At 37.8% G+C, this 13452-nt stretch overlaps 3 protein-coding genes across 5 annotated transcripts in view; 1 reads left to right on the top strand and 2 right to left on the bottom strand.

The window, feature by feature from the left end:
- Positions 1-578: 578 nt before the first annotated feature.
- LOC117918986 (lysine-rich arabinogalactan protein 18) lies at positions 579-2332 on the bottom strand. Its single transcript, XM_034835987.1, has 2 exons — positions 1677-2332; positions 579-904 (listed from the first exon to the last, which is right to left on the bottom strand). The coding sequence occupies exons 1-2, from the start codon at positions 2295-2297 to the stop codon at positions 818-820; spliced, it is 708 nt and encodes a 235-aa protein (XP_034691878.1). The 5' UTR covers positions 2298-2332; the 3' UTR covers positions 579-817.
- A 4167-nt stretch (positions 2333-6499) lies between these two features.
- LOC117917900 lies at positions 6500-9169 on the top strand. Its single transcript, XM_034834366.1, has 2 exons — positions 6500-8431; positions 8791-9169. Exons 1-2 carry the CDS (start codon positions 6595-6597, stop codon positions 8916-8918), a joined length of 1965 nt encoding a protein of 654 aa, XP_034690257.1. The 5' UTR covers positions 6500-6594; the 3' UTR covers positions 8919-9169.
- A 1209-nt stretch (positions 9170-10378) lies between these two features.
- LOC117917854 (suppressor of RPS4-RLD 1) overlaps positions 10379-13452 on the bottom strand; it is a 28120-nt gene continuing 25046 nt past the window's right edge. For all 3 annotated transcript variants that reach the window (XM_034834291.1, XM_034834292.1, XM_034834290.1), the window contains 5 exons: positions 12454-12545; positions 12326-12364; positions 12114-12204; positions 11060-11160; positions 10379-10980 (listed from right to left, as the gene is read on the bottom strand). In XM_034834291.1, the coding sequence (XP_034690182.1) occupies positions 10692-10980; positions 11060-11160; positions 12114-12204; positions 12326-12364; positions 12454-12545 (612 nt within the window). In that variant the 3' untranslated portion in view covers positions 10379-10691. The remainder of the gene's footprint in view (positions 10981-11059; positions 11161-12113; positions 12205-12325; positions 12365-12453; positions 12546-13452) is intronic.

The raw sequence follows: 13452 nt of genomic DNA on the forward strand, positions 1-13452 counted from the left end.
CTATGTCTATATATATTACTAAAAATAAAAGGCAACTAGTGGTAATAGTTCTACTGATGCAAGTGGAGCAATTTGACTACAATCCGGGCCATCCGGCTTCAAAAGATAAATACATTAATGAAAATCTAAACTTCATGCGCTAGATCCGACTTCGTATTAATGTAGTCTAATTTTTGTTCATCATTTTTTAATCAAACACTTGCATGGGTGCTTATTTTCATAGATGTGCATTGGAACATGTGAACTATTCGACCCTTCTGCTTTTAAGTAAGGTTAAAGTTTGCCGAACCTTCTAGGAGGTCTCCAAGTTAAACAAAATTTTGCTTTGTTCCTGCAAATTGACTAAGATCTGGCGATTCCTTACTTCCGAAGAATTGAATATCCCTTTTCAGCTTTTTCTTATTCGTTCCTTGCAGCAGTTGAGTTACTAGCCAAAAGTTCTCTGATTTTCCTTTTGGAAAATCTAAAAGTTTTCTGCCAATTACTTGAAGTGCAATATTGGTCATGAAACAAAACCTAGGAGTCACTTCCATCGCCGGTCAGAACAGTAAAAGAAAAAAGCAAAAGTAGAGAGAGAGTAATGAATGATGAAAAGAAGAAACAAAAGCAGTCAAAAAATACAAAGCTACGAAGTTTCCCCCACAACTCTCCCAAAGAATACAAGACAACGTGGTATAATTCCTAACGAACCATACCCCAGCCAGTAAACGATAGAGTAACAGACATGAAATAAAGATACAATGCAAGAGAACATAAAAAAGATTAAAATAAATGATGATTAATTATAAGTTTATAACAGCAATAAATGTCTGTCTCTCTAGAGAAGCAGACCAAGGGCAGCCCATCCCAATGCCAAGCTTCCAACCACCTTCTGCATCACGCACGTGATCTTCTCTGCCCCACTCTGCAATTGTGTTTAAAAAAAAATAAATTAATTGGATATTTTTATATATACAATAACGAACAATAATTAATATGGGTGTCGCGTATGTGGGGTATCGGTGTGAGCGTGTCTCCGTGACATTGACCTCATCTGGCTCCAGGTACTGCATCATCGATGAATCTGGTTTTCATTACTCTAAGTGTAATGTGATCTGGCTTGGCTTTCTATTTTGGAGGCGAGCGGGAAACACGAAGAGGTTACAATGTCACATGGTTGGAGTCTTACAGTCTCCAGATTGTGGTGTCGGCAGGGCCTAACACTAACACCAATGGAGGTGTGGACCTATCTTCAGCCCACAGTGCTGTCACCTTCTTTCTATCGTACCAGCTCGACCACCGAAATTTACGGCCTTCACACTTCACATAGCTCTGACTATTGGCTCGTACAACATAGAGCTGTAAATTTAAGATTCAGGAAGGACTTTGCCTACCATGCTTTGAAGATTATTAGGTGAAGCAATAAAACCTGCTCCGCCAATCAATCTTCAGTTCATACGCCGCGCGGTTTGGTTTTTAGAAAATCTAATATGAAGTTTAATGAACTTATTTAAATTGACCTTTGGAAAAAAAAGGAAGAAAAGGACAGAGAGGATGTAACTGAAGCCGTAAATCGTGTCAATGAAGAAGTGGGCAGTGCTGTGGATTTGTTTTAGCAAAGTTCCAGATCTGGATGCACATTGTACTCCAGCGCATGTTAGACTTCAGCCATGGATAGAAAAACTAGCATAACGTACCTCATCTGGCAGAGACGGAGAGGGTGAGGTCGCATCCAGACTCGGTCCGGGAGCTTCGGTCGGCGGTGCTGGAGGACTCAGCGCCTCCGGCGCCGGAGCAGGAGCCGGCGATTTGAGCTTCTTAGTCTTCTTCTTGCTCGGAGCAGGTGACGGAACCTCTGCAGCCGGAGTCTCAGCAGGAGGCGAAGAAACCGGAGCCGGAGGAGAAGCCGCGGGGGGATTTTCCGGCGCCGGAACAGGAGGAGATTTCGCAGGCGGGAGCAAAGGTGGAGAGCTGACCGGAACCGGAGCAGGTGGCGAGCTCACCGGAGTCACAGCCACCGGTGACGAGGCAGGCGTTGGCACAGCCGGAGTAGGAGGAGATGACACGGGAGAGCTAGCTGGCGGAGAGGAAACTGCCGTAGGTGGTGACGAAGTGGGAGCCGTGACCGGAGCCGGCGTTTTAGATTTGGTGGGGGCAGCAGCCGCAGGTGAAGAAGCAGGTGGAGTGGCCACAGCAGGAGTGGCCGGACTATGAGCCGTAACAGGAGTAGCCGTCGGCGACGCTGCCGGAGATTGACCTCCGACGCCGGCCACTATAATGCAGATAAATGCAAGCCCAAACGCACTGCTTCGATCCATAGCGTCCACAGACTGAGTGAGGCGGAGGTGAGACCCCATAGTAGCATAACCTCATAAATAGAAGTAAATGTGGGTCCTCAACGCCAGGTGGAGCCCACCTGCTAAACCACGATCTGCGTTGGATCAACGCATAAAGATCAAAAAGGTTCCACAAAGGGACCCACAGATTACCACCAAACGATGGGGCCCAAGCAGAGTGGCGCTGGCTGGGTCCCACAAAAGCGGCATCAATGCATGTGATGCGAGAGTTAAAGATGACTATAGCCTTAGATCGCCACGTCACCCCCTACTTTGATTATTTTGATAACGCGCAACGTCAAATAATTCTGTGCTGGCACTTTAGATTTGATGAGTATTCGCGTGAAGGAGGTGGAATTATGATCACGGACCAATAGACACCGCCCACGTGTGTGGTGAGGAAAATAATTGTGGGGTAAGCTTGCCCGAAGCGGGCTAGCTGTATGTGGATTTGGGGGGCACCGCCACGTGTGGGTCCTGTGCAAAGCTACCAAAGCTAAGCTTTCCTTTGTAAACAAAACATTTGCTTTGTCCGGCTGTGTAAAGCTGAGGAAACTGCCAGGTGTTTTCTACCAAAGTACTGAAAAAAAAAAAAATGTATTGGGGAATCTCTATGAAAATAGATATTCTCTGCCCACGGGCAACTTTATGATTTTTTCTTATTTTATATTTTTTTTAAATAATTATTTTACAATAGAAAATAAGTAACATATTGTCAGAATGTGGGTTTAAATCACAGCAATGATTATTTTTTTTCCTTCACAGTCAGACTCTCATTTTGACCTTTTCAATCACAGATGGTAATAATAATAATAATAATAATATTAATAATAATAATAATAATAACAAGAAAGCAAAAAATTGTCATCAGTGAATTAGCATAATGTAAAATTAGATTTTGGACACATTAACTTTGTGTTTTGAAATGTAACGCAACTTGTTAAGTAAAATTTTAATATGCATTTGGAAGACATTTTTTTGCTCAAAAGACGTGATATTGCAGTAAAATTTGAGTATAGAATTTCGGGGTTTTTTTTTTTACCTATCATCCCGCTTCATAATTTTTTTTTCACTCTTGGTTGCTTTTATTTATTTCAGTTGTTCTGCTTGGTGTGTGCTTGATGTAGCTGGCATTAATTTGAGCTAAACATGATCAGTGAGATTCTATGATTGAAGTAAGCTAATCACACTATTTATCATATGATTCATATCTAGGGTTGTGCATGATTCAATAATCCAACCAATTTGATCTATTTTAATACATTAAAAATTAAATTAATTATTAATTAAACTTAAAAAGAGGGAATTTGATTTGACTTACTGTCTATTCAATAGTGATTTTAGGAAGTATTTTTAATACTTTAAAATTTTTATATTTAAGTGTTATAAATATTAAAAATATTTTTTAAAATTACTCACAACCGCACTCTTAATTCAGTTTAATAAAAATAACCTATGTAAGTGGGTTTACTTTATTTTGGTTTAGAGTTCGTTTGGTAATTATTATAAATAAAAAAACATTTTTAGTTTAAAAAGTGTTTTTGAAAAAAAAAAAAAAAGGAGTTAGTGTTTGGAAAAATTTAGAAAATACTTATAAAAATCTAAAAAATCAATTTGTTGTATTGAAAAATCACTTATAGTGTTTTATATAAAAATATTTGATAAATGATTCTCTTAAAAATGCTTTAAAAGAAAACATTTATAAAAAAAACACTTCAAGTAAAAACATTATCAAAAAGTATTTTTAATAAAAATGTGTAATATTTTTCTAACTCTTTAAAAGTATTTTCTAAATTTTGCTAAATGTTTAATTTTTTTTTTCTACATACTTTTGACATGAAGTACTTTTAAAAAACCTATTAAATGAACCTTTAAGTACTATTTGTTTCTGAGTGGGTTTGACTGTATTTTTATTTGAAGTAAAAATAATTTTCCTACAAATGTTTTTAAGAAAATTACATCATATGTGATTTTTTAATATTATAAATGATTTTTTAAAATGTTACTAAACACCTATTTTTTTTTTAAATATTTTTTAAAATTAAAAACACTTTTTAAAACTACTATAAAACGAACTCTTAATATTAAATGTCATTTACTTTCATACTTTAGATAATTTGTTTCTAATTTTTCTTATTGTTATTTTAAGTTTTTTAATCAAATGCTAAAAATAATTTTTTTTAAAACAAACAAAACATAATATCAAGATAACACTCATCCTTCATTTAACATAAATAAAATAATAAAAAAAAAAACTACTTGATGCTTAATATTATTAAGATGTGAAAGTTAAAGTTAAATTAAATTTTATTAGATTTAAATAAAAAAAACAAACAATATCTTAATTTTATAATAAAAATCAGTTTTTTAAGCCTTGGTTGAAACCAAAAACTTATTATCAACTATTATAAATAAAAATATTTTAAAAATATTATTATAAGTTGTCCGATCTTAAGTGAAATAAATAATATAATTTTGGGTCTTTTTTTAACAAAATCACCATATAATAAATCAACAAAGCTCAAAGTCATCTTTCTTTCTCCTTCGATTCTATTCCATTTATTTCCAATTTTTAAAATAGAAACCATGGACTAAACTGAAGATCAGGTGGAGTGAAGCATGATTGGGCTAATTGGCTGAGGCGATTCTTGTTGTTGTTGCGGCCTTTTGTATGTTTAGAAAATTAAAATTATTAAAATTTAATCAATTCGGACCGGTTTGATAGGTTCTATGGGTTGAATCAATTTTTACTTGGCTCATTCTTTAAATAGCGGTTGGATATGGGCCAGTGAACAAGAGGCTGGACCTCTATTGGTCATGTCATCTTTGGAACTATGTGGACCAATGGGCCCCACATGAAAGCGACTGCCCTTCAATGGACTGAGGCTCAAAATTGTGTGCCCAACCAAAATGGGCCTATCTAGTGGTAGCCCAATGATGGGAAGAAGAACGGCTTTCGCTCACTTCTTGGGCCTAAGCCCATTGTAATGATGGATGATTTTTGTGCTATTCATGAACCCAAGGTCCAAAGCCCTAAACGAAGCATTTCCTTATTGTATGCATGTTATATGCATAGCCCCTTGAATGGATGACATACTGGTTAGATTCGGGATAGTGGCCCAAACCGTATGCTAATAAGCCTCTTTCTCAGCCTAAACCGATCGAAACTCATATTAAAAATTGATCAATGTTCATTAATGTCAATTTTCATCCTCCCTGGAACTACTCTGAAATGTTCCCTTCTTTTGGCAAGCTTTTTACCAAGAAATACGCTGGCCTTTAATCACGCCCCTGCCACACCCAGAAGATCATGTGCCTAGATATCAATGTCGGTCCACGCCTAACAACAGTTTAATCCAGGAAATGCAACTTGACTATTAGAGAAAGACAGATGTCGATTTCAGAACTACACGATGGGTAGGATCCTGATCATGATCATGGTAAAAAATTTCCCAAAGTTGGATTTGTTTTACGCTGAGTCACATTATTAAAGCAGACTCATGTAACTAAAATATATGCTTTTCATATCATAGTTATAAGTATATTGTATGTGGTTGCTAGCCGCTTTTTCTTGAGACCAACACAGTTGTACTTGCCTGTGTATTACTTTTGTGAGTTCTTCTTGGCTTTTGAGATGGGAAAACTTGATTGCATTCTATGTGGGGGACCTCTAACTCTAATCATATATCTTGATATATAAATTACCTCAATCTATAACATATTGTTTTGTAAATGGGGCCATTGTCCGGCTGTTCAATTGTTATGGAGGGGACCAGAGCTAGAATTCTTTGTTTTTACCTTTTGTGAGTTCTGGTGAAGCAACCCAGTTGGGCAGCATCATTAGTACTGCGAACATTTTATCTCAAATGAATTGCTAATGTGGTCCAACACTAGTTATTAGCAAGATTTGGAGGATTTGTTGGTGTTTATATTGTTTGTTGTGGGATCAATTTGTAGCACGTGCGTCCTAGATTAGGATCCGGTCTTATAAAATTACAGACCTGGAATTCAAATTTTAGTATTTTACATAGGAAATTGGGTTCAAGTGAAGAGCATTGATAATGAACATTCATTTAATCATTATATGTATGGATGGACAGCCATGAGTCTTAAGACGTGGAATGAAGGGTTGGGCACATTCCATAGAGTTTGGTTTCAGTTCTTTCAAAACGGCAACGCAGCCCTTTATAATATGCCTGCTTAGTGCTTCCCATGCCCAGATAGGTTTCTCTCCATCACCTGCAGGCTAGCAGCCAAATTTAATTTTCTGTTTCCTCGGATGCCCAGTGTACTAAACTTCATCGGAGCTCATCTTCTTTTTGACTCGGCCATGGAGTCGCAGCACCAAAAGAATACGACACACAAGAATGTTAAGGTGCAGTGCTCAAACCCTTGTTGTTTCTTTTGCGCCATGAATGAGGCAGACCCGTCTCTCAGGAGGGCAGGAATAGCCAAGTGTTTCAAGGAGATGCCTCTCAGAGACGATCAAGAGCACGTCCTGGCATTGAGTGGGCTCTGGAACATCGCCATGACGCAGCCTGATGACCCGGAATTTCCGTTGCTCGGCATCTTTGAATGCGCTGCAAATTTAATCCGCAGGGGGATCAGTGACAAAGAGTGGCTTCTGAGGGACCAGAACATCTACATCCCATACTATGCGGCCCATATTATTGGGTCCTACACCATGAACAAGGTTCAGTTTGCAGAGAGAGCTGTGAAATCAGGCGTGATTTCGTCACTGATGGAGCTTTTGAGAGGAAAAATGAGTTGGGTCGAGAAAAGAGTGGCAGTTCGGGCACTGGGTCACCTGGCAAGCCATGAAAGAACCTTCGAAGCCATTGCTGTGCATGAAGCTGAGATAATACACCAATCCATGGAGACAGCTTCCACATGTCTTGACGAGGTCTACGTTGAATTCGTAGGCGTGGAACGTACAAGAAGATTGAAGTACCACTGTGATTTGCTAACAAGAGGGACTGGAGGATTGGAGATTGAGAACAGAAAGGCTGAGGAATGGGCTAGCCAACTCCAGTGCTGGTCTCTCTATCTCCTGAACTGCTTTGCATGCAAAGAAAGATCTCTGAATCGCATCTGTAACAAAGAGTTCTTGAAGAAATTGTGTGGAATGTGGGGTGGGTTGGCTAATGGATCTTCTCCCGCAGGAATTGGACTCATCAGAAATCTGTGTTACACCAAAACCGGAAGAAGAAACGTGGCAGATTCAAAGGAAGTGATAGAGAGCCTCTGCAACACATCTAGATCTTCATATGAGTGGCAGTACATGGCCATTGATTGTCTTCTCCTAATTCTCAAGGACCCAGATACGAGATATAAAGTTCTGAATACTGCGGTTCTGTTCCTCGTTGATTTGGTTGAACTCAGAAGCCTCAGAGGAAGAACCAAAGTAGGAGAAGCAATCACACAGACACTACTACAGGATTATAATCAACTCAAATACGGGAATCTGGATTTGAAGAGCAAAAGAGCTGAAGGAACATTGGAAGAGATATGGGATTTGAAAGTGGAGAGAAAAAAGAGAGAGAATGTAATGACAGAAGAGGAGGCTAGAGAGAGAAGAATCCTGGCGGGCGTGATGAAACAAGAAGGAAATCAATTGTTCTGGTCAGGTGACATTGAAGCAGCAGTGTTGAAGTACACAGAAGCTTTGGAGTTGTGCCCATTAAAGATGAGAAAAGAGAGAGTTGTTCTTCATAGCAATAGAGCTCAATGCCATCTCCTCCTGAGAGACACAGAATCCGCCATTAGCGACTCAACACGAGCTCTGAACCTATCCAGTGTGGTGAGTCCTCACAGTAAGAGCCTGTGGAGAAGATCACAGGCCTACGATATGAAAGGTTTGGCCAAAGAAAGCTTGATGGACTGCTTAATGTTCATCAATGATCGTATCAAGTCTCTGGACACCAACGGTGTCAAGATCCCCTACTACGCGGCACGTATGATTACCAAGCAGATGAACACCACGTGGATTTTCGCAACTGCCAGGTCAAAAAATTTGAACAATCATGGTGTCGAAAATCAAGAATGGAACGGGCATGACCAAGTTGATGAAACGACAATGACGACGGATACAAGGAAGAGGCAGAAGGGCATTGCTGGTAAGCTACTTATTTCTTGCTGCATTAAACTCCAATATTTATTTATCAAAAGTTGCTGCCTCCTTAAAAAAAAAAAAAAAAGAATTCATGAATATTAAATTCATAAATTTAAAAGTACAATTTTACAAAGCATCGCCCCCCAGTTGATATTTTAAAACAACGGCCTATGCCAATAGGCCCCAAAAATGGGCACAGTTGCAGTGAACCAAAGCGGAACTTTTGGGTTGGCATGTGTGATTGGTTGAGGTGAATTTGATCTGATAAAGTAGGATTCGATCAAAGGCACGTTAGAATATTTGGGTATTTGTAAATTCCATGATTTTATGGGGTGAACTCATTAACATTTTGATTGTTGTCAGGTATGCCCACTATTGCAGAAGAACCGGTGATTGGAATAATGCAGGGGAGAAAGCTAGAAAGGACAGGACATAATAAAAAGAAAGGTCTCAGCGTTATTGCTAAATTGACAGGTGCCAAAATTGGGTGACGGCATTGATCCGGTGTTGTTCAGCTTTTAATTCTTAAAATTCCTTTGTCAGTAGTATGTACCGAGATTTGGAATGTATAACCATTACGGCAAAGGGCCGTTAACCTTCTTTCACCTGGTGGTTGCATGCCCTTCGCAGCCGCTTTCAGTTGCTCTCTTTTCTCTCCAAGACTTGGAAGCCCTCCAAAGAGACCTATTCAAAACAACTTATTGACAGTGAATCAAAGTTAGATTTGCGGAAGATTTTATCATACCTACCGCACTAATTATGGTTTGACGTGATGCAGAAACACTACAATTATTGTTTGAAATCTGCATTATTCAATAAACTTGTTTGCTTTAGTTGGAGTAGGTAGTAGTATAGCTTTCAAATTGGTAGGCGTCTCTACCTTTGGAATTGAGCCACCGAGTAAAACCGTCCATTTCATTAGCTTTATTAGGAGCAACATCTTGCAAGGGAAGTTTCATTGTCATGAACAGGCTGAAACTGACCTGAAGCTCAAATCATTTCTCACTGGTTACTACGGTTCAACTCACATACGTACAAACTCAAGGGTCAAGGCAGGTGGAAAACAGGTCCAACATGTGCCACACGTGCACTCAGTGTCTTCGATAAAAGATGCTAGATACCACTAAACGTTAGTGAACTCCCATTCTTGTTTTCCATCCCTAATGATTAACCATGTATGGGTTTAATGAGAACGGATCTTGCTTCAGCTGACCATCTTTTAAAATGTGATCGATTTCAAGGTGAAGTTGGTGGAGCAAGGAAATAAGATTATTTTAGTGTCTTCCTTTACTTCTGCATAGACCATGAACCAGTTTGGGAGTTATCGTAAGTGATTTAACAAAATGTTACAAGTGTTTTATATTTGGTAGGCGTGATACAATAGAATGAAATATGTATATTTTAAGATATAATTTTTAATTACATATAATATCTTTAAATACTCATAATTAACATATTTAAAACTTATAAATATAAAGTTTTTATATTATGATATTCAATATATAAAAATATTTTATAGATAATATATTAATATTATTTTATAAATATTTTTTAATCATAAATTTAATTTATAATAAAAAATAAAAAATTAATAAAAAAAATAAATTTATGAATATGGAATATACGTATCTTATATATCAGCATAACTCAGCATAACTCGTGTAGAAGGATATAAAAAAGAAAGTGAATGATATATCCATCCATTTATTCTATTTTGTATTTAGTTGAACATGAAATACGTGATAAAATAATTTATCTCATACAATCTTATCTTCAACTAAATATAAAATAAGATATAATATCTCTCTTTTATCACATCTCATATTATATCCAAACATCAACTCAGAGAATTTTAGATAATCACTTTTCCTTTTTCTAAAATGTTATATATCACTGAAAATACTATCAGCAGTTATTTTTTATTTTTATGTATACTACAAACAAAATGATATAGACGAAAAGCATTTTATGAGAATTAATCCCAAAAACAAGTTCATAATAGCAATAATAATAAACAACAAAATACAGCTTTAATTATAAATTTTACAAGAACCTCAACCATCTGAGTGGTTCTGTTCATGACTAGAAAGTTCTAAGAGGGAATTCTCAAACAACACGAAAAACAAATGGAAAATTCATTTTCATGGGATTTTCAAACGCCTCACCTTTATATATTCACCTTTGCTTTACCACGGTAGATCTGACAAATTCAAAAGACCTAGTAATGGTGTTAAATTCTGCCTCTTTAGGAGGCCAAGGGGAGATCAGTCGTCATAAGAGCTCAGAGCAGCAACAACAGACCCAGTTGTCGAAAAAGTTGATGCCACGTCCGGATACTCTTTCCAAGACGTTGTGACCTTGAGGGACGGATACAGCCAACTCTTCACAGAATCCAAAAAGGAGTCTGGCTCCAAGTTCAGAATGGCCTCCCAATCCACCTGCAAATCTTTGGGGATGCTTCCAGTGAACTCCATGTTAGCAGCAAGAAACAATCCCAGCAAAACTACAAACCCAACTGCAGCAGTGCCTCTTGACAGTGGCATGAAATTGTACCTGAAAAGTAATTCAGTTTCTTTTACATAAACAAACCGCATAAATTGTTTAAAACCATCTGTGTGCATTGGCATCTTACCAGTAATATGTCATCCTCAAAATTGCATCTCTCACATTTTCAAGCATGTCAAAATTAGTCGAACCATAAGTTTTTTCCCCACAATACGCATTGCACAGAGCCTGCAAATCCATAATTGAGTAGAGTCAGATATTATGGCAGGATCAAAATCTTTTAATTTCAATATCAGTGCTAGGCCCAAAAAAGTGAGTGTATTTCAATCTCAGCAAAGTCTGCATGATGAGTCTATCAAAGAACATTTTAGAATTGGCACACAGTGAAGGAAATTATGTCCAAACATATGGGATACCAATGGCCTTGTGGGTGACTGGCATCCAACTGCCTCCCGATGGCAGAGAATTTACGATTGAGACCTGAATCTACCATGGCTAAACTTCAGAAAATGCCAAGAAAAACAGAGGTAGTGCCAGTCATTAAAATATAAACTCCATCTTATTGTAATTGTGACTTTATCCTGAGATAAATGCAAACTCATGCAGCTGAATTCCTAAGTTACAAGCGAACGGTTTAGTGCCTCAAAGTTGGCACTGTTACCAGTTATGATGTTATAGGGCACCACACCCCAAGATGCAATTGAAAACTCTGTCCAGTATGGCTGAAACACATGCAACATGAAAATCATGGTGCTTGAAGGATTAATTCTAAACCTGACAATAATGGAGAAATATAGGAAATGATCTATTTCCATCCTAAGTATTGAATGTTCCACTCGGTTTGATGGATTAAGCTAAACAAATTCTAAAAACTACAGCATGATAACTCTTCGAAAGATAAAGAAACCCAAGCACATGGCCTTATCCAGATGTCATTTTAAACTTTGAACCATGCTTCTTGTGGGAACACTGTTTGCATAATGTCACGCATTATTGTGCTAGTGGGAATCACATAACATGGGCAAAACTGTTTGCATAATGTCACATTACTGTGCTAGTGGGAATCATATAGCAGTCTGAATTTGAGCTGCAATTTGAAACATGAGCAAAACAGGCACCACATTCAATGCCTGAAAGAAACAGGAAAGGATTTGGCTCAAGTTAAGGCTAGAAGAACATACATCCCATGCCACTGCCATTTCTGTGTCAAAATCATCCCATCTAGAAGGTGTGCACGGTGTTCTAATTGCAAAGTCAAATCCATGTTGGCCCCTGGAAGAGATACACTCAGCAAAGAAATATGCAGTAAAACATGAATAAAACAAAAGAAACAAAAATTAAAACAAAAAATAAAAGAAGAAATAAGTCTTGAACTTAATCAGTTATGAATTACATTTTCAATAGGGTGATCCTCGTTCCCTCAAGCCGTTTCCTGAAACAAGCATAATAACAATAAGATATTAGGTCATGACAAGAAATAGACGCCTAAAATATTACATCTTCCTTGATAAGCCTAGTTACCCCTCAATTGCTGTACTATTGCACCAAGTAGCCAACCAGAAATCCTCACCAACAATTTTGTAAAGATCAGAGCAGGATTCTGCATGCATAATCTGCACATTGTGTTTAAATTAGCTATTAAAACTACCCTTCCTTTTTAATAAAAGTATGAGACATGATGACAGGAATCAAAGAGATATAAAATCAACAGAACCAGAAAAGTAGATAAAAACTAGCAAATATGCTTTGAAGAAAAGAGCATTTCACACAAACAATTGTTCTGAAACAAAAATCACTAATTTTAAAGTGTGATTGAGGGGTTCAGAGGAGAAGAAGAACCAAGAGGCTTGCATAGTTGCATTGCCTCCCAGTAATGCAGTGGTACCCCATCTGGTAAATAGTCTGTATTTGATTCCCTAATTTTGGCACTTTAGAACTAGGGACCTAGCTAATGGAGCGGAACAAAAATCATGACACCTTGCCATAATTGTTCTTCTATTTCACCACAAATGGACTCTCTTAGCCATTCCATCAAATCCAGGTCAACTAATATCCTTCCTCCCAAGGTGTGTGGTTGGTTGGACAGGTCACTGATAAAATCTATTTGTCATGCCCATACCTCATTGCAACCTGAATTTAAGATGCCAGAAACCTAGTTTTCCAGGTTGGTGGTGGTCAGATAGGATTTTGGACTAACAATTTAGATTCAGCTGGAGCAAAAGAGGGGCACCAGAAAATATATATTATACCAACCTCTTTTCCTTTCTTTCTTGAAATGTGAGTTTCTTTTGATCAACTAGACCCATTTGTCATGTCCAGACCTGATTGCAACCCTGAATTTCGTATACCAAGGATCCAATTTTCCAGGTGATTGGTTGAGCAGGAAAGGATTTTGGAGCAATAATTCACATTCAGCTGCCACAAGAGGGGAGCACAGGACAACAATGCATGTCTAATTATGCAATCTACTGCCAAAGGAAGATCCAAACAGGTTGACAAAATAACTTCCCATGGAATATC

This window comes from Vitis riparia, chromosome 7 (genome assembly GCF_004353265.1).
Source record: "Vitis riparia cultivar Riparia Gloire de Montpellier isolate 1030 chromosome 7, EGFV_Vit.rip_1.0, whole genome shotgun sequence".
Taxonomy (NCBI): domain Eukaryota; kingdom Viridiplantae; phylum Streptophyta; class Magnoliopsida; order Vitales; family Vitaceae; genus Vitis; species Vitis riparia.